At 34.6% G+C, this 26,922-nt stretch overlaps 1 protein-coding gene across 3 annotated transcripts in view; it reads left to right on the plus strand.

The window, feature by feature from the left end:
• Positions 1–26,922, plus strand: part of LOC150108202 (telomerase reverse transcriptase-like) — a 432,232-nt gene that overhangs the window by 114,514 nt on the left and 290,796 nt on the right. For all 3 annotated transcript variants that reach the window (XM_090390650.1, XM_090390651.1, XM_090390652.1), the window contains exons 14-15: positions 83–153; positions 16,201–16,308. In XM_090390650.1, the coding sequence (XP_090246776.1) occupies positions 83–153; positions 16,201–16,308 (179 nt within the window). The remainder of the gene's footprint in view (positions 1–82; positions 154–16,200; positions 16,309–26,922) is intronic.

The following is a 26,922-nucleotide window of genomic DNA, read 5'->3' on the forward strand; positions in this document are numbered from 1 at the left end:
CTCTTAAACTAAGTGAAATAATTTATCATAAAAATATATTATAATACAAAACTCATACTACTCAGTTATGATTACTATATAGGACTGAAGCTGATTATCACGGCTGGCAAAGATGATAAGCTATATCTCTTTCAATTTACAGAAGGCATAAAGGTAGGTACCCAAAATTTTAACTACATTGAATTGCAGTTTATTTACTATCTTGGTAAAAATACATTAAGATAAAATCTGTCACCCAAAAACTTATAAGTCTCTATGCGGCAGTGCAATTTAAACTTATAAACTGTCAGTTGGAGAGCAGAACTACTACTTCTTCTTCTCCATGTAGCTTCCTCAGTGAGAGGGTGCAGCAACATGTCCTTCCAGTTCTCTCTGTTGGTGGCTTTCCTTTTTGTTTCTGCATAGCCATGTGATCCTGTCCATGATCTTATATCTTCAAGCCATGTCCTTCGTTTTTTGCCTCTTGAACCTTTTCCCATAATTTTTCCTTCTAAAACTGTTAGTATCTTTTGTCCTGCTGAACCTCTCAGTACATGTCCTGCCAATCTCATCTTTCTCTGGATCATTTCCTGTAATAAAGATCTCTGTGTTTTCATTCTCTGTAGGACATCTGTATTTGTCACATGTTCTATCCATGAGATTTTCAGAGCTCTCCTATAGCACCATATTTCAAAGGCCATTATCTGTTGCCTTACTCTCTTTTTGAATATCCAGGTCTCACTTCCATATATGAAAACTGGCCACACTATCACTGCTAAACAGGCCAGTGAATCATATAATAGCATAAACATCCAGTTTGACAAGAATGAAAACACAGATTATTTTTAACTTATTCAAAAAATAAAGAATATTTTATTTATTAGGACTTGATTACTGAAAATATTTTTATACTCAACTCTCCCTGTGGGGACAGCAGGAATAGTTTAGATGAATTTCTAATGGATCTTGTGCCATTATAACATTTATTATACACATATTCACAAGAATATAGTAATTTTCTTACTGCAAATATTTCAACCAGAAACTGGTCATCATCAGTGCATCAGCATAATCACATGGTGAAGCTACAACAAAGAATATTAATCCTGTTTACAGAGCTGAGCCACATGCCCTAGTGGGTGGTTACAATGAAATTAGGTTACAATTAAGGCAAAATTTAAAATTAAGATCTGAAATAAAATAAAATTTAATTACATAATGAAATAACACAGCATTATATTAAATATAAAAAAAATAATTAAAATGGAGAGAAGAATATTATTCCTTACTATTTATGAGGATGAGACTCGCAAAAATCTTGGCAGTATAGAGACAGTTATTCTGATTTAAATTTAGGTGGTGTAGAAATGCTTCAGCATTCTCTTTAAACAACTACTAAAACCTAAACATGCTTCATAAAAAGCAAGTATTAGACCATAGGATATTGTGGTCAGTGTCCACTCCTTCCTGAGGAAGGCCAGATTTTTTCAGGTTTATTGTTGTTAATATAAGATTATCATTTTCAACAGAATGTCCTGTTTGTCCAAAGTACAAGTGGTGGCACTCACATTGAACTTGGTAAGCACCAGGGAGAAACAGAGAGAACTGTTTATCTTTCGTGGATGGTAACCAAGAGGAGATTTTGTTGATACGGAAAAAAAGTAGGAACTAAATTATATCTTTTCAGGATCTTAGCAATTGTCTCAGAGATGCCTGCAATATATGCAGACTTGCCATACAGGTTCAGGCTTTTTTTTGCAATGGGCTTGTAAGATTCCAAGATTCATTTAAACTTCCTTGAGATGAAACCATTCTATAGTAAGATGCACTGGATGGTGTTCATTTCTTGTTGGAGAACTTGGGAATTAGAGCAGATAAGACTTGCTTTGTTGAGCAAAGATTTGAACATGCCTATTTTTTGAGATGGATGATGGACTGAATCTTGCTTTATGCAGCGACCTGTGAAGATAGGTGAATAGCAGTAGTCAGTATTTCAGAAGGGGTATGGGAAAGGAAGATGCCCAGGAAGGCTAATTGTCCATCCTTTTCATTTTCCATAGTAAAGTTGATGCGTGGATGTGGGCTGCTGATTTTTATTAAAAAGGTAAGTAGAGATTCTTCTGAGTCCTACCAGATGGCAAACACATCATACATATTGAACTCAAAAAGGAAGATTGGGGTTGTATTGAAGAGAATAGGGATTCTTCATGATGCTCTAAGTAGAAATTAGCAAGTGCAGTTGACAAGGGCTTCCTATAGAAAAATACAAAATATTTCTCTTCTGTTCCAAGATCAGTCCACTTACCAGTCGATTCCCTAGAACCCTACCAACAGCCAAATTAACAAACTTAATTCCTTACTTAACAAAGTGATTGGTTGGGATGAAGGTGCTATCCAAAAATTGAAGATCCATCTTGGTAGGAGTTCGTGTTTTTATGGCCTTCCAAAAATACATAAGGAAGGAATTCCACTCAGACCCATTGTGGCCCTCATAAACTCCCCCATTTATCACTTAGTCAAATTCCTAGCTCATCTTAAAAGATTACTAGGAATTTGCACTTGCTCTTGCACTGGCTGCATGCAAACCTCCATGAAGAATTCATCAGGCAGCAGTGCATTTGTTAGAAGCTTGGAAAAATTACTTATTGGGATGAGACCTAATGCAGAGAGTCGGGAAAACTAGATCATCAAGGTAGGAATGGGAAAAATATATGTGAAAGTTCAGCTATGGTATGTAAACGTGACAAAGATATGAATAGCTTCGAACATGGTTATACATCTGGCTAAGGGGTGGAAATATATGCTTTGGTTCAGACCTTTTTGAGTATGTCTGGGGATGAAAAGAGAAAGTTCTACAACAAGGCCAAATAGATTGCATATCTAATTATAAAAGTAGGCTAGGTGGTAATTTGTTATGTTTATACACAAATGCCAAGAGCATCAGAAACAAAGGGATGGAGTTAGTTCGTTGCTTTATTGAATACGATGTTGCCTAAGATTGTTGGCATTAGTGAAACTTGGCAGTCAGAATCAGATATGGTAACTGGGATTGAGTATGACGGGTATACTATTTTTAGGAATGACAGAAGAGATAAGAAAGGAGTGGGGGGGAGTACTACTAATGATATTAGACAACTTAAGTCCAGTTAAGGTAGAAACGCAAGAAAACAATGATGGTAACAATGTTCCATCAGCTCTCTAGTTTAATTGGAGGCTAACAGAATGATGGGATGTTGCTTCAGACCTGGAAGCTCAGTTGCAGGGGACAAAGAAATGCCTTATGAGTACTAAACAATGATCATTACGAGTGACTTTAATTAATTATTCAAACATTAATTGGGTAGAAAAAAAATCTCATGATAAGACCGAAGGGGAACTTATTGAATTGTTGTGAGACAACTTTCTCAAGCAGCATGTGAAAGAAGAAACTCGGTCAGAGAGTGTTAGATATGTTCGTAGTGTCATAAGGGGGGGGGGATCTCTGTTAACAATATGACTAGTTTACTACAAGTTGGTGATAGTGATCATGCTGTGCTTTCTTGGGAAGTGTCTAATTATATTGATGTTCCCATTAGCACTGGATACATGCTGAACTACAAAGCTGGAAATTATGATCAACTTAGAAGAATACTATCTTTGGTTGTTCCATGGTATTAGTTACTAAATGGAAAGAATATTAGCAATGCATAGGAATCTTTGATAAGTGCTTCAATGAGGTGCTATCTGAATGTATCCGTAGTATTTGAAGAATTAATAGATTTGGAGTGAAATGGATGTGTAACCTTATTAAGCAAGAGATCCACAAGAAGATAATTGGGCAAAAATATCATGAGAATAAGAGTGAGAGGCGTTATGAAATATATAAAGTGCATGCCAGAAAAGTAACTATGTTGTGTGGAAGGCTAAATTGGAGTATGACAAGAAATTGACTGTGCCAGCTAAAGGCAATCCAAAAGAATTTTATCATTATGCCACAAGCAAAAGAAAGAATGAAAGCAGAAGAATAACTTTACATTCATTTCAGACAAATTATGGAGACTACAACCATGTTAGAATAATTACTTTAATTTCCGGATATTTTGACTTTCATATTAAGGTCATTATCATCTGGAGCATACACATATATAACAGAGACAAGCTATATCACATTTAACACAGTATTCCAAAGAGACGATGATGTGATCAACGGTTATTCTACTGGCCTCACCTGCAGTGAAAAACAATAAAAATGAATAAATAAATAAAATAACTACATCAAAGCTATATTCTATTTATAACAGCAACAGAGAACAATTTCATATAGATAGTTTTATTACAGCAAAAGTGGTGTCCTAATTTAACATGAGAGTTGTTATATTAGAGTTAAGATCCTGGATTACCTACAGCTACTTATAATTAACTCTTAGTCAGAAAGGTTATGTGGGTAGAATATGTGCCTTCCACATCCTTGGGATTTTTAGACCATCATTATTGTTAAGATGAGTAGTTGATAAGAATTTCACAAGCATCCTTAAATTTATGTTCATATCTTGTGATGTAAACAACCGGTGCCTTTCCAGTCAGTTCTATGTAAAGTATTCAGGACATGATTGGAAAGGCTGAATTAACATAGTTATTAAATTTAATCTGTCGTTTATGTTCCTTTTTTCAGATAGGAATTATGCATCCTGTTTCACCTATATAGGGCAAATTATTAAAATCAAATCCAGACATCATAATCACTAGAGCTGATAAAGGCAGTGCATCTCTAATATAACAACTCTCATGTTAAATTAGGACACCACTTTTGCTGTAATAAAACTATCTATTGGGTTGGCAAATAAGTTTGTTCGGTTTTTCGGTGTGGAATGAAATACATTTTATTTAATATATATAATACATACTAGTCAGTTATATATTGACCCTCTTTATCAATGACCTCTTGCCATCTGTCCACCAACTTCATTATGCCACGTTCATAAAACTCCTGAGGTTTACTGGCAAAAAACTGATCCAGGTGTCTTTTGACAGCCTCCTCGAACGTTTTCCCGTTCAGAGAATTCTGCAACGATCGGAATAAGTGGTAATTGGAAGATGCCAGATCCGGTGAATATGGAGGATGCGGCAAAACATCCCAGCCAAGACGTAACAATTTACTCTGGGTTGTTAACTATGTGTGGGGTCTGGCATTGTCGTGGTGAAAGACGACTCCTTTCCGATTTGCCAATTCAGGACATTTTGTGCTAATTGCATGGACCAGTCACATTAACTGTGAGCAATAGACAGTTGAATCAATCGTTCTGCCTGACAGCAATACCTTAGTGGACAACACCTTTATAATTCCACCACACAGAAAGCATGATCTTCTTTGGGTGCAATCTCGCTTTCGAGGTTGTTTACGGTGGTTCGCTCATGATCTTTTACATACCGCGTTATCATACACGACTCATTTTTCATCTCCTGTAATCATCTGCTTCAAAAATGGTTCGTTTTCTTGGCAACATTGCAGTGAATCACAGATGGATATGCGAGCAGTCATATTAGCCTCAGTCAATTCATGCGGCATCCAAACATTGAGTTTTGAAACCTATCCCAGCTTGTGCAAATGGTTTTCACTGCTTGTATGGGATATGTTCAGTACTGCAGCAATCTCCCGCACTGTTTGTGACGGATTTTTGTCAACGATATCCTTGACAACACTCGAATCAACCTCGGTCGGGTGACCAGCACGAGGCATTACTAACGTCGAAATCTCCAGAATGGAATTTGGCAAACCACTTTTGGCACACGTGTTCTGTTAAGGCACCATCTCCATATATGCTGCATATTTTTTATGGGCCTCCACAGCTCGTTTGCCTTTTTTGAAATAAAAAAGCAAAATATGCCGGTAATATACATTATTTCCTTCCATTTCTAAAAATATGTTACATACATGCAACTGAAGTAGGCCAAACAAAAATTCACTGAAAGGTTGTGTGAAATGTCGCCTTTCAACTGCGCAATAGCGCAACAATAGTGACAGGCGAAGTGGCGTAAACTTGTACTAACGCATAAACAGAGCAAACTTATTTGCCAACCCAATATATGAAATAGTTCTCTGATGATATCATAAATAGAATATAGCTTTGATGTAGTTATTTTATTTTATTTTTCACCAGAGGTCAGGCCAGTAGAATAACCATTGACCAAATCATTGTCTCTTTGGCATACTGTGTGAAATGTAATATAGCTTGTCTCTGTATATATATGTGTATGCGCTAGATGATAACCTTAACATGAAGGTCGAAACGTTGGGAAATTAAAGTAATTATTTCTGACACGATTGTAGTCTTCATAATTTGTCTGAAATTAATGCAGATGGTACTCTAGTGTCAGAAGCTAATGAGATTGTTCAGGTAATGAGTGCTCACTTCACTAAGATATATCAACCAGGTGTATGTAACATGGTGCACAGTGCTACTGCTACATTAGATGAAGAGTTGAAGGTACATGAAAATGAGGTTGAAGAGCTGTTGCATAACTTAGATAAGAATTTGTCAATAGGGACAGGTGGAATATCAGCACATTTGCTGAAGAAATGTTCGACTGAACTGGCTAGGCCCTTCACGCATTTGTATAACTTGGGTCTCAGGAATGGAAGGAATGTGATAGCTCCATTGTGCAAAGGTGGTGCAAAAACTGATGTATCTAACTACTGACCTATCATCATCTCTGGTGTGATAGTGGAAATTTTAGAGAAATTCGTAAGAACTTGAATACAGAAATGGGTAGACAAACAAGCTATACTCTGCAAGGAACAATGTGGGTTTACTAAAGGAAGGTCATGTTTTATCTATTTGCTCATATTTTATAACAATTTTACGGATAAAGTTGGATAAAGGAAATGATACACTATGATAATGTTGGTTGACTGATATCAAAAAGTGGTATACGTTGGGTGAATCTGCCAGATTTAAGGTGACCAGTGGTGAACCTCAGGATTCAGTCTTTGAGCCATTGTTGTTCAGTCTGTACAGTAATGACATTAGGAAGGATTTGACAGGAGATGTGCAATTATTTGCTGTTGATGTGAAGATAGGCAGGACAATCAGGGACTAGCAGTTACAAAATGATTTGAATAGACTGGAAATCTGAGCAAACAAAAATGGCTGTCAGTTTAATGTTAGTAAGTGTAAAGTCATGCACTTTGGCGTGGTGAGATTTCCAGTTGCATATTATATTAGCGTGATTATGCTACAAGAAACTGGTGAGGCTAGGGGTCTTTGCATAATGGTGGATAGGAATTTGAAGTTCAAAGGTTAATAGCAAATGTTCAGAGGATAATTGCGATATTGAAGCGAACATTCGATTTTTCCTCTTTATAATGCCTTGATAAGACTGCAACTGGATTATTGAGCATTGTGATTATTATGATTTGGTTTCCTGGCTTCCAATGGAATAAAGAAATTGTGGAATGGGCGCAAAGAAGAGTTACAAAGATTATATCCTGATTATGAGGACAACTTGCAAGTATGTGGATTAGACTCTGGTTTTTGATTTCACCTCATGGAAGTTTAAATGAATCTTGGACTATTACAAGCCCATCACCAAAAAACCCTGAATCTGTATGGCAAGTCCTTATTTCATATATTGCAGGCATCTCTGAGACAATTGCAAAGGTCCTATAATATAATTAATTCCTACTTTTTCCCCTATCAATAGAATCTCCTATTGGTTGCCATCCATGAAAGATAAACAGCCTCCCCCCCCCCCCCAGTATTTACCAAGTTCAATGTGTTGACTGCCTCTGCTCATACTTTGGACAAACAGGATGTATTGTAGAAAAGCAACTACAAGAACACCAATCTCATATTAACAACAATAAACTTCAAAAATCTGGCATTGCTCAGCATAGGATATCTGCACTGCATATCAAGCAGTGGACACTGACTATAATATCCAATGGTCTAATCCTTGCCTTTTAGGGTGTAGGTTTAGATTTGAGCAGTTATTTAAAAAGAGTGCTGAAGCACTTCTACACCATACAAATTTAAAATGGAATGACACTCTCTCTCTCTCTCTCTCTCTATTGCCAAGATTTAGGAGAACCTCATCCTCATAAATGCCAAGCAATAATGTCACCCCATTTTAATTATTATTATTTTTTAAGTTTAATATAATCCTGTGTCATTTCATTCATCATCATCAAATTCCTGACATGTACCCTCAAGGGGGGTGTACAGGATATGATAGTACTACATATACTATCATATTCTGTAAAACTTAACTTACATCATTACTAACTTCCTATCCACAATTTTCCTCCAAATCAGTCTGTTACCTGCCAAGACCAACATTATCAGATCTTATATTGCTATCTTCTAAGGCAGTATTTACCATATCGGTCCACCTATGTTTTGGTCTTCATTTGGGTCTTTTTCCTGCCAACCTGGCAGTGAACACTTGTTTTACTAATCTTTCCTTTTCCATTCTGTTTAAGTGACCATACTACCTGAGATTAGCTCTGCTAACACATTCTGGATGCTAATAATGTCAAGTTCTTTCCTAATATCCTTGTTTTTAATATATTACTATTGATGCCATCTGTCCATGCCCCTAATCTTTCTCAGGACTCTCATATCTGTGGTCTCTAGTCTTTGATCAAGTGTTTTACTTCCAACCCAAATTTAATTTTATTTCAAATCACTTAATTTTAAATTTGGTTTAAATTATAATCTTATTTCATTGTAACCACCCACTAGGTGGCATCTGGCTCGTGGCTCAGCTCTGTAAGTAGGATTAATATTCTTTATTGTAGCTTCATCTTGTGATTATGCTGATGCACTGATGATGATCAGTAAGTTTCTGATTGAAACTAACTCATCATCATCAGTGCATGCTAATAAAATTACCATATTCTTGTGAATACATGTGTATAATAAAAGCAGGAATAGTTTGTTATAGTGGATAGTTTGCTATAGTAAAATTTTTGAATAGCATTGTTGCCCACCTTGCTTTGTTGAGACTTTGTTGATACTTTCCATTAGTTGTAATGATTTAATAAATTAAGGATCATTGCTTGCATGATAACTAACATGCCTCATCACACAATCAAGTCAGTCACTAATTTTCATGATATAGAAAATTTTTCATGAAAATTTCATGATATAGGAAAATTGAAAAAGCTTAGAAATGGAGGAAAGAATACTGTAAAAGAAATCAAAGATGATAAAGGTGACATAAAAACTGAAGGAAAGAATAACCTAGATGTCTGGAGTAATTACTTTGAAAGATTGTTAAACAAAACAAGCAGTGACAGAACCATACTAGAAAAGTTTCAAGGCAACTGCAATGAGAAGTACATATCAGTACATGATATGTACTTTTCATTGCAGATAGTTATAGTCATTGCAGTTATAGAAAAGGCTTTCAAAAACTTGACATGTGGAAAGGCATCTGGAATAGATGATATTCGACCAAAAATGCTTAGGTATGGAGGTATAAAAGTTTTGCAGTGCACAATTCAGTGAGACTGGTCAGAAGGTCAAATTCCAGCTGATTGGAGTAGTAGAGGTCTAATATTTCCCATCCTTATAAAAGGGAATGAAGCTGAATGTGAGAATTGCAGATGAATTTCTCTACTAAGGTCCCATGTAAGGTTTAGGTAAGCATACTTGAAAAGAGGTTCAGAAAGATTATGGAAGAGAAACTTAGAGAAGAACAAGCTGGGTACAGGCCAAATAGAGGCTGCCAAGATCAGATTTTCACTTTACAACAAAAAGTTGAGAAATCATGGGAATATGACAAGGATCTGTACTTTAGTTTTGTATATCTGGAAAAGGCATATGACAATGTGTCCAAAGAAAAGCTTTTCAAAACACAATTATATGGGGTAAATGGAGCTTTATACAGAGCAATATATAGACTATATTTAAGTCGTAAGTCAGCAGTTAGAATTGAAGGAAATACAGGAAGATGGCTTGATGTAAAATCAGGGGTGAGACAAGAATGCACATCCGCTATTATTCATAATCTATATAGATCACATTATGAAAGAAAGTGGCATTAGGCCTCATATTAGAATTGGAGATGTCAAACTTAGCTCTTTACCTTTATGCAGATGATGTTGTTGTTGTACTCCTAAACACATCTAATGCAATTTTTCAGGATTCTCTACTAAATGGAATAAAAGCTGTAAGAAATTTAGCTGTAATCAATACTATGAAAATAGGCAGGAATGTAGAAAACTTCAGTTGCATTCTGAATGAAGAGTTTATAGAACAAGTAAACTATTTCAGGTATTAGTCTCAATTTTTAGTGAAGATAGCAAGTTAAATCTTCAAATAGACAACAGAATAAGCAAAGCTGGTATGGTGGGTAGTCAGCTGAATAAATTTATATGGAATAAAAGAGAAATTATTCAATACACCAAGCTAGTAGTATTCAATCCAGTTTAAAGTTATGAATCTGAGAGTTGGGTTAGAAATAAAGAACTTGATCAAAGACTAGAGACCACAGATAGGAGGGTTCTGAGAAAAATAAGGACAGTGTATAGATGGCATCAATGGCAGAATCATGTTAAAAATGAAGATATTAGAAACACACTTGACATTGTTGGTATTCACACCTTAGATTAAGCAGAGCTAATCTAAGGTGTGTATGGCCACTTAAATAGAATGGGTGAGGAAAGGTTAGCAAAACAGGCATTGGATGCCAAGATGGCAGGAAAGAGACCCAGACGAAGACCAAGGTATAGGTGGATTGATTCAGTCAGGCATGCCTTAGAAGCACGAAATGTTTTGATATGAAAATATTGGAGGGCTTGCAAATAATAGACTAATTTGGAGGAAAATTGTGGATAGGAGATTAATAATAATGTAAACTTAATCATGTAGCCTGAATACTCCTTTAGAGTATATATCAGGAAATTGATGATGATGAGAAAATTTTTCTGATCATGAACAGTAAACGTTTGTAGTTCACATAAACAAACCTGCAGAATAAAAAAAAAATTAAACTGAAAACTAATTTCTTTATTCTAGGTATATTTTTATGCTTTAATGTTACATTAAAATAATTAAACTTGTTGTTGGAGCTTAGCTGAGCAGATTCAGTTTTAAGGCGATTTAACTTTGGCTTACTTCTGTTTCTCAGCAGAAATTCTGTTGCAGGGTAGTCATAATTTCAAATTTGTGTCATGTACCAGCCAGAAAATGTGGTAATAATTCACACTATCATGAACAAAAAAAAGCACACGTTTAGTAGTATTTTTTTATGCATTATTGTCATCGTCTTATCAAGAATCAGGCATTTACCTTTTATAGATTGATTAGGCTTACCATTTTGCAATTGCTCTTCCTTTTTTTTCTTGTTCTTATTTTAGTCTATATTTATACATTTCTTTTGGTAGTTGATATCCTTACCATCCTGCATAATCTCTGATCTTTTCATTTCTTCCAGTAATGAATATACTTAAATTAATTGATTTTATAGAGGAAATCTGATAGAAAGAAATCTTCCTATTAAAAATGAAGTTATTAGGAAGAAACTTGATATTTTTAGAATTCAGGAACATGTGAGCAGAGCGCAGATAGTATGGTCACTTATATGAATGGGAAAGAAAAGGTTAACAAGCAGGTGTTTAATAGGTAGAGGGGAAAAAAAAGCTACAGGAAGCCTAAGATCTAGACATACTAGTGCAGTTGGAAATGCCTTAAATGAGACCAAAATATATTATAGTACTATCATAGTGTTTTGTACAGCCCTTGAAGGTATATAACAGGAATTTGATGATGAATGTTTACTAGTAATTAGAATCTCCCAAACCTCTACCATTCTGATTTAGACTGGATTGATTTTGTTCTTTCTTTCAGGATTACGTGATGATCAACACTCATTATGAATACTTATGCAGACAAACTACCATGTTAGAGAACTTACTTTAATTAGATTAAAATAAAATTCACCATTTCAAACTTTATATCAAGATCTTCAGGAATACATGTTTATTATACACACACACACACGGGATCACAGTCTCCATCAGTATGCACTTATAGTGGGCAAAGTATAACTGGTTTGGTCAACCATTGACCATAGCCTGACCTCTGGTGTGTTGTGTGTGTGTGGGGGGGGTCATAAATACATTGGCAAAAGTACATCAGTCGTTACTAGTTTCCTATTGTCCTGTTACTTTAAAATTTGTTTGCTGTCTAAGAGTCACAGGATCTTTATCAAATTAAATTTTGTTCTTCCAGGTATTCAGTATGTGGGTTATTCCTGCTTGAAAGATTGTTGGAATTCTTCTTTTACTGGATGTTATGTGGATTATAAACAGCTTGAAAGTGCCAGATCCTTGGCACTTTTAAGCTGTTTTTTTGTTGAGATTGGTTGGATAAGTATTTCACAGTCTCCCTTAAATTTATGTTTGTCCAGGTTTTGGTCTGACTTTAGGACTGCATTCCCTTCCACTTGAAACCTAGGCACATTTGAAGTACATGATCAGAAAGGCCTGCTTTTTCCATAATTCCTTCATTATAAAGTTTTAAATAAATTTTTATGTTTAAAACAACATCTGTGACTTAATCATGCATCTGATCTATATTTCATGCCAATTCTGTGCTGAGTGAGACCAGAGTTATGATATTTGTGGTACTTTATGTAGTATTAGTGTTTTTGAAGCTCTTCTGAAGAACACTAATGCTACATCTGCCACTGGAATAGTCTGGCATAGTACATATTCAACAAGGTGTAAAGAATCCTTTGTTCATACATACACTTAATCCATGGAAGTTGTTTGAAATAAGAACACCTATTTAGAGAAAGCTCCAGCACTTTTCTTGCTTCAATCCACTTTAAATCAGGATGATTGTCGCTCCATACCAAAGGCTTGGAAGATTCTAATTCCTAGTAACTCTTCATCATCAGATTCCTATTATATACCTTTAAGGACTGTACAAAATACTATGATAGTAATGTGATACTATATATTTTGGTCTTGTCTAAGTCACTTCCCACTGCATTAGTATGTCTAGATCTTGGGCTTCCTCTAAATCTTTTTTCCCTACCATCCCAATAACAAACACTTGTTTGCTGACCTTTCTTTTCTCATTCTTTATAAGTGACCACACCATCTGAGATTAGCTCTGCTTACACATTGTGAATTCTAAAAATATCAAGTTCCTTCCTAATATCTTCAATTTTAATATGATTCTTCTAACATTGATACCATCTATTCACTACCCTAATTTTTCTCAGAACTTTCTATATGTAGTCTTCAGTCTTTGATCAACTGCCTTATTTTTAGCCCAACTTTTAAATCCTTGAATTAAAATTAGTTTGAACACCCTCTTGTGTGCTGCTGTTTTGGTATTCTTGAAGTTCCTTCTTGATGTCCTCATTTTTAATATGATATGCTTTGGCTGTTCAAAACACTGCAATTATATGATGTATATGAGACATTGCAGAGCAATGCGTATTCTTTATTTAAGTTATAAATCAGCAGTTACTGTAGAATTAAAGGAGGTTCAGGAAGGTCATTTGTTACAAAACATGTGTAAGACAAGGATGCCCACTATTTCCACTATTATTCATCTTTATGGATCACAGTATAAAGGAAGTGGCATCAAACCATGGCTGGCTAAACTAGACATCTCAGACTCTTGAAGTAGAATATATTCTTGATGTTCTTTAAGACAAATCTGAACTGAATAATCCACCTAGAATAACAAAGGCTGCATGTGCAAGGGATCCTCTTTCTTATCCTGTAGTTTACAGTATCCCTTTTCATATGGTCTCCATTATTATGGACAGATGGGGTCATTCAGTTCAGATTTGTCTTGAAGAACATCAGGATTATATTCTACTTCATGAATCTGAGAAGTTTGGTTTAGTCAGCTATGCTTTATCCACTAGACATAGAATTCATTGGAATAAAGCTGAAGTCTTTCACAGAAGTTATTTTTTAAATCCTTTTAAAATTTAATTTTTTTTTTTAATTTTTAAAATTATTTTAAATTTTTAAAATTTTAAAAGTTATTTTTTACTTGAGAGATTATACAAAGAAAGTTGTGAAGTGTGCATGCACAGACTGAACCTCAACAAGGACTGCTTAAATTTTCACAATTTTGGAAAGTCATCCTAAGTCACATTTTTCAATCCTGTTTCATGAATTAATAATTTAAATTTCTGGAAAGGAGGTTAATGATTTTAACTTTATCATGTAATACTATCATAGTATCTTCTTTGTCTCTTGAGGATACACGCACAGAATTTTTCAGGAGGAATAGTAAATATTGGTAGGTGGTAGAATATTGATTATTCTGATTAAAAAAGTTCATGTGAGCATGTCCAGTTGTAAGTGGATGCAGAGATACAGTTGTTTGAAACTGGTACTTACAGCTCCGATGCACACACAGCTCTCTGAACCAGATATGAGCAAGACGCATTTATAACCTGATGCACTTTCATGTTAGAAGTGTTGTTAAGAATGCCACATATCTTTACATTCTGAATATGCTGATATGATGTTCATTTATGGTTTTTGTAATGGAAGTGCTGTTGCTTGTAGAGAATATCGTTGGTGGTTTCCTAACTATAGAGTACCAGATTCAAGAGTGTTTACAACAAACTGCATGAGACTGGTATTATTTCCGGAAGCCATATTTCTTTTGAACATGGAAATGAACAAAATGTGAATGAAGTAGAACACATTCTTAAGTCAGTAGAATGTAGTCCTGCTACAAACAGTGGAAAATTTCTGCATGTATCGGTGTTCCACATACAAGAGTATGACAAACATTATCAGCAATGTTTTTATCCATTTCACATACAGTGGGTGCAACACCTTCTCCCAGGAGATGAAGGTAGTCAATGGGAATTTTGTCTGTGGATGAATGCTAATTGCTGATTAATTCCATTAATACCATTCACTGATGAAGTAACTTTCACTTGTGACATTATCAATAGCACCCATAACTGGCATTGGTGGTCTGAAGAAAATCCACATACCACTGTAGAAACAAATTTCCAACATCAGTTCTCTGTAAACATGTGGTGTGCAGTATGATCGACAATCAATTGATTGGGCCTGTTTTGCTACCAAATCATCTTACAGGCCCCATTTATTACAATTTCTGCAAAATGAACTTCCATTACTGTTGGAGGATGTTCCCTTGGTTACAAGGATTGGTAAGTTCATTCAGCAAGATGGAGCTCCTGCACATTATAGCTGTTGGGTGACACAATATTTAAATCGAACTTTCCCTGAATGATGGATTGGCCACATTGATCACATTCATTGGCCAGGAAGGTCCCCAGACCTCACCCCCTTAGATTTTGGTTTGTTGGGATGGATGAAAAGTAAAGTATACAAAGGAAAGACAAATTGATTGCTTGCATTATAGATAATTCCCTCATAAAAGAACATCAAGACAATCTCAGAAGAACAACACGTACTATTACCACAAGAGTTGCAAAGTGCATTGAGATTGGTATTAGAATTTTCGATCATTTATTACAAACCATAAATTACAGTATTTCTCAATTATTTGTTTTTTGTATCATTCAAACAGTCAATAAATACAAATAATAAGTCATTTATCATTTTTAGTACCTCTCATAATAGCATAATAAATTTAGTTTAATCCTTTATCCAAGTGTGAGCAAACAAAGTTTGCGCCTGAAAGTATCTTCAGGACTGGGTTAAGGTGGTACACACCTTTGCTCCACCTTTGCAACGAGTTGCCCTGGTGTGTACCACCTTAACCCAGTCCTGAAGATACTTTCAGGCGCAAACTTTGTTTGCTCACACTTGGATAAAGGATTAAACTAAATTTATTATACTCTAACCAAGTGGAAAATAAACTTTCTCTCATAATAGCGTTTTACGTGCCAGTTTTAGACAGCTGTATCTTTGCATCCATTGGCAATTGTACACATGTTTATATGAACTTTTTTACTCAGAATAATTGATACTACCACCCACCGAAATTACTATTCCTCCTGAAACACTGTGTGCGTGTGCACGCATGTCTCTTGCAGATATATATATCAAGAATTTGACAATTTGATGATAGGAGATTAAGTTATGGCATTTTGGCAGTTTGTTAAATATGATAAATGTTTATCAATTGTGATAAATATATTCAATTAAAACTGGAGTATGTTTTCAGAAGCCTCTATGTTAGATATAAGATGAAGTGATCACTTTCTGTTAACATGACTGTTTACATAAAGTTCTAAATCCCTCTTTTTTTCTTTCAGACTAAAGATTGTCTCTGGTTAAAGGATGTAGCATCTAGCCAAATAAAAGGGACACATTTTAGCCTTATGATATTGTGGATTGTAAATTTTTTCTTGCATATTTTACAGGTCATTATTAATTAAATAATTAATTAAAATTATTAATTAAATAATATTTAACTAATGTTTTCTAACTTATCTTGTTTTATTTTAGAAAAACTGGCTTTCATTTCCAAGGAGAATGAACTGCTTTTCATTTTTAGAGATTATAGTCTTCTTTTTCAGGTTTGCATATCACTCAATGTACTTTTTTTTAGGTGGGGGGGGATTGTCAAAAAAGATGAACTAACTTCATGTTATAAGTACCATTGACTCTGTTCTAGTGCAGATACTTTGTTTCAAAATTAGCATTATTCCATTTTAATGGATAAGTTGTACTCCAAGTGAAAAGAGCCTCTTTCTCATTTCTACTCATTGTTGGATTCTGATTGTGTAGAGATTAGAGTAATTATTATTTGCTTCAGAATCCAACATGATCTTCCATCACAATGGCTACATTTGTAAATATTATTTAATGTATATAACTTATTTTAAAATTTAATATTCATATAACTACCTTTAATTTTGTCTAATATTTAATTATTTAATCAAAGATATATGTATTAATAATGAAAAGACTGTATTAAATATTATTAAGCTATTTAATTATTACTATGTTAATATTATAAGAACTTGTATTTGATAATTTAACTGCGCATTATTTGAAATGCAAATATTCCTTATTTATTCCTATTTGTAGAAGTTTAGCGTTATGCAATACCTCAATTTTATTATATTTTGTTTGGTTGTCATGGAAACGTATGTAAGTGAACGAGCATGTTTTTGGAACAGAACGTGGGGAGAAAGCTGAAAGTTTAATAAAAAGGAATTAGTTAAAAAGATCACGAGAAGAATTTAGGTGGGAAAAACTGATATAAAAAGCGAGGAATGCTGGAAAAGAAAAAGCATTAGAGATTTATAAGAGAGAGAGTGGCATTAGGTTGGAATCGGAGCATTCGGCATTCGGAAATCACAGTACGTTAATAACGAGTCGGCAAGTCACTCAAGCAGCTAATAAAGTCTACTAGTTGAGAGGCGGTTAGCTAATAAGTTGTAGAATAACAATTATAGCTACGGAAGACAGCTGAGTGACTACTAAATAGACTAGCAATACTTGAAGTGAGATATAATTTCAGGGCCGACCTGTCAAGGACACACAGAATCTTGAAATAAAGCATCGAGTAACTAGAGAATAGTAGAGGCTGTAAAAATTGAAGTTTACCGTTAACTGTGTTTAGAATTGTAGTGTCTAAAGAATTAATTGAATGCCGGAAGAGTGAACAACTGTGCATATAAAACTTCAAGATAAGGAATTATTATGTATTGCCTTAATTCATGAGTGATCCGTAGTATTTCATGCAAGAACGTTTGTTTATGTGTATAGTGACCATGAATTAATTCAGTTAATGCTTTGAAGATTTATTTTAATGAGTGCCGATTATTGTTAAAAGTGTTTACGGTTATAAAAAGTGTTTGTGTATAAGTTGATGAAGATAGAAAATGATCGGTAAGATTATTCCAACCTTTAATATTCCTATACAGAGAAGTGTGTGAGTTTCATCCTAGAATTTCCTTATGTTAACAGTAACTATTGTGAAGATTAGCTGAAGTGTAAATTTAAAAGTGTTTGCTTGTAAAGAGATATTACTGTGATTTTATTGCATTTGGAACTTAAAGAACTGTGAGAAGACTGCATTAGAGATAACAAGTTACCATTGTCTGAGTTTGCATGACTGTATTGCCAGGAAGGCTGAAGTGTTTCTAATAACTTAATTAGTGATTTGAAGTTAAGTGTAAAATTTGTGATTTTAAAATTAAATGTTTGTGTTTGTTTATCAAAAGTTGTATTTTGCCTGAATCTCTTTTACTGCACCATTCATTAAATATTCGAACCAAAGCGGGTAAAATAAGTAAGTTAAATATACTCGGCCAGTATATATAATAACAACATATAAAGGAAGGGTAGTTGAGAGTTGGTTTATCTTCAATTCTTGAACTTATTCAGATATAAAGTGGCGCAGTCTTTAAATATAAATTTTCTTTATATTTGAATTAGAAATCAACTCACAACTTATCGATTAGTTAAGAACATCGTAATAGTAATCATATCGGATCCAAGGTATAGATTAAGAAGAACTAGCATCCAACATCATCTCTTGCATATGTAAACATTGCTCTCTCTTAAGATTTATCCATTTTATCTGATCCTTAGTTCAACTATGCGAGTAGCCCGAGTTGACACAATGAGTAAGTAAAGCGAAGAGTTTCTTGGATAAATAAATCTTCACATATCCTCACAACAGTGGAAGAAAGTGTTCTTGCAAAAGGACTCAATTTTGTCCTTGCTCCTACATCCATTCCCAAAGAGCTTTTTCTCACTAAGATATAAAAAGTTGCCTGCTTATTTCCAACCCAAGACACAAACCTACTTCGGATGGAAGCTATTTTCACAATAAATAATGCAAAACCACCTTCTGACAATGTTTCTCCTAGTGAAAGAGTGGCCATTAAAAAACTGAGAAAGAACAAAGATATTATCATCCTACCAGCTGACAAAGGAAATGCCACAGTGATTCTTAATAAAACAGACTACCGCAACAAAATTCTGGAATTATTAGAGGCAGATACTTATTCTGAACTTAATATGGACCCACAAGAGAGTTACATAATAGGACCAACAATCTTCTAAAATCAACTTTGGAATTACTTAGGAATATCCGCCTGTCGCTTAGATCCGTTCATCCTCTTATCCCACGTTTATATGGCCTTCCTAAGATTCACAAAATAAATACTCCCTTAAGACCCATAATAGACCCATAGAAAGCATCAACTGGCCCACATAGAACTTATCTAAATATCTTGCCTCATCCTTAAGACATCTCACAGATAAATCCTCTTCAATCCTGTAACATGAATTAATAATTTAAATTTCTTGAAAGGAGGTTAAGAATTCAGCTGACTTTGTGTCCAAGATCAGAAACCTAAAACTGGACAAATCAGACATGATGGTAAGCTTCGACTTAGCTTCGCTTTTCACCAATATACCAACTCAGGAAGTTCCCACTGTTCTCAAGAACAAATTATCCAAGAAACTCTTCGCTTTACTTACCCATTGTGTCAACTCAGGCTACTTCAGATTCGAAGCCAAGATCTACAAACAAAACACTGGTCTAGCAATGTGTAGTCCGCTTTCCCCGGTGCTAGCAAACCTATTTCTCGAAGACTTTGAAGAAAAAGCAATTTCTTCAGCCATGATGAAACCCAAAATCTGGCTCCGTTATATTGACGATGTTTTTCTTATATGGGAACACGGCCCAAATCTCAGAGTTTTCTTAGATCATCTAAATAACTTTCATCACAACATCAAATTCACCTCTGAGCTAGACGTTAACAATTGTCTTTCTTTTTTAGACATAAAACTAAACAGGACTGCTGATAATATTAAAATTTCAATCTTCAGAAAACCAATGCATACAGATAGATATCTTCACGCCTCCTCTCACCACTACCCTCCTCAGAAATATGGCATTATTTCCACTCTTGCACCAGCCAGATCCTTATTATCAGATGACGAAGAGTTTCAAAATGAACTTAATTTCCTCAAAAAGACCTTTATCAATAATGGTTTCGTGCCAAAAAGTATTGAGAAACTTCTTTTTCACCATTGTCAACAAACTAATGAAGATTGTACTACCCCCAGCGCTTACATCTCCTTGCCTTACATTAGTTCCCTCTCCCCCAAACTGGCTAGAATTTTATAAAAGTTCGACATCAAAACGTGCTTCTCTTCTCTTCCTAAACTGCGATCTATCCTTAGTCAGCCAAAAGAAAAACATCACCATCTTCAGTTCCCAGAAGTATACAGAATTATTTGTAGTTCTGGTAAACCTTACTATGGACAAACTGAAAAATCAATCTTTCTCTGTCTTGAAGAACACAAAAGAGACATCTTTTATAACAGAATCCGAGCCAGTGCCCTCACCAGCCACGTTTTGTTCTCTGTAAACTCTGATGAAGGCCGCCAACACCAAATAGACTGGGTTCAAACTTCTAATATTCACAAATGTTATGATGAACTTGAAAGACATATTCTGGAGTCAAAAGAAATCATCCTCGATTCTACCCACATGACATGAATTTCCATGAACTTTTGAGTTCTTTTGCAAGCAAATCATGGCTATGGTAATGTATACGATAATGCCTTTAATATATATATATATATATATATATATACATTATTATTACTAAATGTATGAAGAGCCAAAGGCTTCAATTTGGCGACGTAAAATTATTTAAATTAAGGGATATTACATCCCATATTGTTTCACAGCCGAAAAAGAAACTCAAAGAGTTTCATGCCGAATATAGAAGCTGTATAAAGTTCGGCGAGTCCAAGCATAAGCAATACCTGGATAGTGCAACACATAACCCATTTGGTAGTGCAACACTGAGACAACTTGTAGTAAGGGTGGAGCAAGCTCCAATCACTATTCTTGGTATTTACCCATAATGTGAAACTCAGCTCCTAGGAGCTGTATTACTGTTCTACATTATGAGAGAAGGTCACTACCCAGACCGGTTTCAACCTTTATTGAGGTCTCATCAGTGAGTAGCTAGACCTAGAAGTTGGCTTACCAATGACACAACTAGTTTTGTTGGTAAGCCAACTTCTGCAGGTGTCAAAGTACAAAGATATATACACAAAAAAGACCGACAGAAACATTACACACAACAACAGAGCTGTCAAAAAAAACTACGGTTAAGTTTAAATTGGAGTCCGCGCTTCAGTTCTAGTTACATTTACATGCGAGTGATCTCGCGAGAACGCCAGAATTGAACAGCAGAGCTATGCGAATCTGGGAAATTGTAGCTACTCACTGATGAGACCTCAATAAAGGTTGAAACCGATCTGGGTAGTGACCTTCTCTCATAATGTAGAACAGTAATACAGCTCCTAGGAGCTGAGTTTCACATTATGGGTAAATACCAAGAATAGTGATCGGAGCTTGCTCCACCCTTACTATGAGTTGCCTCAGTGTTGCACTACCAAATGGGTTATGTGTTGCACTATCCAAGTATTTGCTTACGCTTATACTCGCCGAACTTTATATAGTTTCTATATTCGGCATGAAACTCTTTGAGTTTCTTTTTTGGCTATGAAACAATATAGGATGTAATATCCCTTAATTTAAATAATTTTACGTCACCGAATTGAAGCCTTTGGCTCTTCATATATTTAGTAATAATGATGTATATATATATATATATATATATATATATATATATATATATATATTAAAGGCATCATCGTATACATTACCATAGCCATGGTTTGCTTGCAAAAGAACCCAAAAGTTCATGGAAATTCCTAAATAAATTTTTGTTCACTGAATTTGTTTGTTCCACTAAAATAGCTTTAACCAAGTATTAGTAATATTGAAAGATCCTTTTGCAAAAAAAAACTATTAAAAAGATATTTTATTAGGTCATTTATAACCTTAAACAGCTAACAAAAGAAATTACTGTAATGGGACAGTCTTCGTGCTCTGTCAAAAACATCTAAAAATCTTTAATGGCTGATTAAGAATGTAGAACTACAAATTTTCCTACAGTATCCCTCTTCTCTTACACACATTCAAGGAACATCCATGAGTCTTTCTTTTCCTAGTGCAGAAGCATTCTTTAATATGAATAGATTGCACAGACTAGAAGGATGACCACTACGGTAAAGAGGGCAAAATCAGATTAATAAAGGAAGTTAGCTAAGAAGGCCAAGAGAAATCCCAAAGAGTTTTTTTCATTACATGGTGGTATAAGGAAGAATGACAATGAAAGGATTTTTTAATGGAAGCTGATGGTACAGAAGCAGACAAAATAGTTAGAGAGTATACTATCCAGGTGTAAATACTGCATTACAAAATGTGACAGGATTGACATGAGAATAAAGATAAATTAGGATTCCCACCCATACTTTTTTGAACGGGACAGTCCCAGCATCCCCAGATATACTTTCTTAGATGCCAATATGTTCTGTTTTATGGTATCTGATTTTTCCAAGATGAAATGTTTTCATGTAGCATTCATAAAACAAATGATTGTTGCAAAAATAGAGTATTGTTATAAAAGATTTCGGTATTGTGACCACATGTTTATTAAGATAAATAAAGATAAACAAACCCGACAAACCCTTAAGATGTAAGTCAAATGACATACGAAACTTGTCGGGTTTGTTTATCTATTGATCTTAATAAACATGTGGTCACAATACCAAAATCTTTCTTTTGAACTGCTAAACCACAGAAACCTATGCCTACATAGAGTATTGTTATATTCTGATAACTTGTGAGTCATATATGGATTTATTTCTATTACCAAAATGTTCGACTTTTCTCTTTTCTTTCTGATAGGTCTTCCTAACACTTTCACAATGAAACATTCCTTTTGAGAATATGAAACCATTGTTGAATTTATTTTGACACTGCCACGATTCATTAGAAAGGGTTTTGTCTTTAGTGAATTTATTATGGTCCAGGAAAAAAATTGATTGCATATTGAGACATTAAAATCAGTGATAATTATAAAAACCTATTCCAGAGGAATTATCGAAGAGTGATGATTTTCATGAGTTTATGCATAAAGAAAAACAATATATTCCTCTGAAAAGTATAAGAGGCCAGTTGAATCAGCCATAAGTAAAATTCCAGTGGTACGTTAAATAGGTCAATTTTGAAGTACTTGTTATGCATTTTACTTTAAATTTCTAATTAAATTTTCATTAATTTTCAGGAAATAACATATACTAAAATATGAATTATAATTTTAATTAATACCTTCCTATATTTCGGCAATGTTACATTGCTGTCATCAGCAATCAAAAACAATATGTGCATGCAGGCACTAATGCTGGGCAAATGAGTCTCATGCACCCAAATTTGTTGAAGTTTAGATAGTTTCTCAGAGCTGAGGCACATTTGAGGAATAGCCATTCACATTTGTATTTTCTGTAGTGTAATATAAAGTGGCCTTTTTCGAGCATATCATGTGGTGGGTGTCCAAAGCACGGTCAGCAAGTCCTGAGTCACTGTAATGGTGGAACTAGATGTAGTCCTTGTGTTCAGAAATCCTGTTATTGGCTATCCTGCCTGTTTGGCCTTAGTAGGACAGTTTGCAACTGCAAAATATCTGGTAGATACCTGCTAAGTCTAGGGAATGTGGCTGGTCTTTGGTGGAGCAGATAAGGAATGCCAATTTTTTATGTGGTCTGTAAGTGGTTGTAAAGTTTTATTTCCTTAGGATTTTTGTTAATTTTTCAGATGTGCCCAGGATATATGGAATGGTGATAGATTTTGAATAATCTCTGCTCTGAAGGGAGAGGGACTGTGGTTACAGGGTTTTAATATTTTGGGGGGATTTTAGCCATTGTGTAAAAAGTGTTGAGAATATGGTTGAGCTCAGTAGTTAGATCACTGCTATCAGAACTGATTAATTTTACCTTTAAGTTTTAAAAGAGGTAAACCGTGAGTAGACATATCGGTACACAATAAATAACGGAAAAAACTCACGTAGAAAGATTATTTATTAGTATAATTTTCGCCTGTGTGTCACAGGCATCTTCAGTACATTAAGCTCAAAATTAAACACTAACTGACAATTCCAAAAAGCGCCACCTAAGTAGCTGGTGCAAGATAACTAAAAAGGTCAATAACTTTCCTTAAAAAAAAAAAAAAAAAAAAAAAAAAAAAAAAAAAAAAAAAAATTAATACAATAAAAAGTTAGGAAAGATTAGCTGATTTGTAAAGTACTATCTCCCATAAAGGGGATAGACGTAAGCCGTCGGATCTGTTTAAGTTAGGAGAATGAAGTAGAGTTTCACATGTTTCTTTATAAAGGCGTTCCATGAGAAACTGACTTTTGTGAAGAACTCTTGTCTTTCTCCAATGAACTCTGTGTCTAGTGAAGATGGCATGTTCAGAAAGTCCAGACTTTTCAGGTTTAAAGTATTCAATATAAGATTGGTGTTCTTCTAGCCGAATAGAGGCAGATCTTCCTGTTTGTCCGAAATAAGATAATCCACAAGAGCAGAATCTGGTAGACACCTGGATGATTAAGATGTGGAAGCTTGTCCTTAGGAGAAGTGAGAAAGGTGGAGATTTTTCTAAACGGTCGAGAGGCAACAAAAATATTCAGTGGTTTTAAAACTTTTGCTATACATTCACTGATGCCTTGTACATAAGGGATAGTAATGCACGTTATTTCCTCTGTGTTTGAAGAGGAAGACATATTAAAACTACTCAAAGTTCTTTCAATGAAGCAATTCTTATAACCATTAGATAGAAAGGAAGAAGTTATGTATTGTAGTTCTTTCTGTAAAAGATCGTCTGTAGAACAAAAGGAGTGGGCCCGATGAACCAGTGTTTTAATAGTTTCTGCCTTTTGACTGGGATGGTGATGAGATTCCTCATGGATATAATGGCCTGTATGAGTCTTCTTTCTATAAACTGAGAAATGTAGGTTACCATCTGGTTGGCGAAGAAAGAAGATCTAAAAAGGCTAACTGCTTATTTGATTCTATTTCTAGGGTAAACTTGATCCTAGGATGAAATGCGTTTAACTTAGTGAGAAATTGTTGAAGTTCATCAGAAGAGCCATTCCATACAGCAAAAATGTCATCGACATATCTGAACCAATGCGTAGGTCTGGGAGAAATATTGTCAAAGATACGTTGTTCAAAATGTTCCATAAAGAAATTGGAGATAGCAGGAGAAAGAGGATTACCCATTGCTGTTCCTTCAATTTGTTGATACAACTTATTTTTAAAGGAAAAATAACCAGAATTTATTACAAAATCAAGTACGTTTACAATGTCCGAAGGAAATTCCTGTTGTAGTAATTCAATACTTTCCGAAAGAGGCACATTTGTAAATAAAGAAACAACATCTAAACTGATCATGATATCAGAAGCGTCCAAATGAAGATCTGAAATTTTATTTTTGAAATCCAAAGTATTTTTTATATAAGTATCAGAAACATGTGAAACTCTACTTCATTCTCCTAACTTAAACAGATCCGACGGCTTACGGGAGATAGTATTTCCTTTTTTTTTTACAAATTTTTTTTTACAAATCAGCTAATCTTTCCTAACTTTTTATTGTATTATTATTATTATTATTATTTTTTTTTTTTTTTTTTTTTAGGAAAGTTATTGACCTTTTTAGTTATCTCACACCAGCTACTTAAGTGGCGCTTTTTGGAATTGTCAGTTAGTGTTTAATTTTGAGCTTAATGTACTGAAGATGCCTGTGACACACAGTGAAAATTATACTAATAAATAATCTTTCTACGTGAGTTTTTTCCGTTATTTATTGTGTACCGATAATTTTACCTTTTTAATTTTATAGAGTTTTCATAATCCATATTGTTTTTTTTTGGGGGGGGGGGTGACATACAGGTAGATAGCATTCACCAGGAGTCACCTCTGGGTGACTTCTGGTGAATGCTATCTACCTGTATATATGGGTTTTCTGTAAATACAGGCTAGGGATCCATCAGTCTGGCATGTAGTCAGAGTGTCTAGGAATGGGAGACTGTTGTTGTTTTCCTTTTATGAGGTAATCCTTGAATGTGGATTGTTTAGATATGTTAAGAAAAATGTTGAATCCTTTCTTTTAGGCTTACATGGTGATTGGAATACATTTTGGAAAATTATGGAGAAAACTACCATGTTTGAGTAAAACTTTAGTTTAATATAAACCAAAATCCACACTCGAGGTTTCGACCTTCATATCAAGGTCATCTTCTGGAGCATATACACTATATACAGAGAAACAAGCTGCACTACAATCTACATGGCTTGCTAAAAGTTACTGACCGACCATTACAACACTTATTGGCCTGACCTCTGGTGAAAAAAAAAAAAAAAAAACCTTTACTAGATCAGCGCTAGAGTCCTATTATTATTATCAATTGGTTACAAAATTACATTGGGCTGGAGAGCAACGTGTTTATGTATATATGTTAAAAACATGATTATACATAAAAATTTCAACCAGTTGGTATGGAATAGTTTCCAATACTAGCTGAAGGTTGCTTAAAGTCCTAAAATATGCTAGATACTAAGTAGGCTGAATATGTGCCATCCAGATTCTTGGAATTTTCATGCAACCATTATTGTTGATATTAGGTGGTTAATCAGAATTTCGCAGGCTTCTTTAAATTTTCTTTCATACCAGGTTTTTGTATAGTGTAAAGAGCGGGTACTTTTCCAATCAATTTGGTGTAAGGTGTTGAGCGCATGATCTGAGAGGCCTGCTTCACCAAAATTGTTATATTTAATGTCTTTTGTGTTCTTTTTTATGTATAGGGATTGTACGTCCAGTTTCACCAATATAAGATAAGTTACAGGTGCAGTAGATGCAATAAACTCCAGGATGTGCCAATGAGAGGAGAGGATCCTTAGAGGAGTTGAATATGTTTTTTAATTTTGTAGGTGGTTTAAAGGTGGCATTGAGATTATAATGGTGTAGGATTCTGTTGATTTTTTCTGATAACCCTTTAATGTATGGGATGACTATGGTTTTAGTGTAATCTAAATTCTTTTTTGATGAGTTTTATGAAGAACTTTATTAATAGTGTTTTTGTTATAGC

Source organism: Typopeltis vanoorti, chromosome 3 (genome assembly GCF_054136105.1).
Source record: "Typopeltis vanoorti isolate ZY-2024b chromosome 3, IOZ_Tvanoo_1.0, whole genome shotgun sequence".
Lineage (NCBI taxonomy): Eukaryota > Metazoa > Arthropoda > Arachnida > Uropygi > Thelyphonidae > Typopeltis > Typopeltis vanoorti.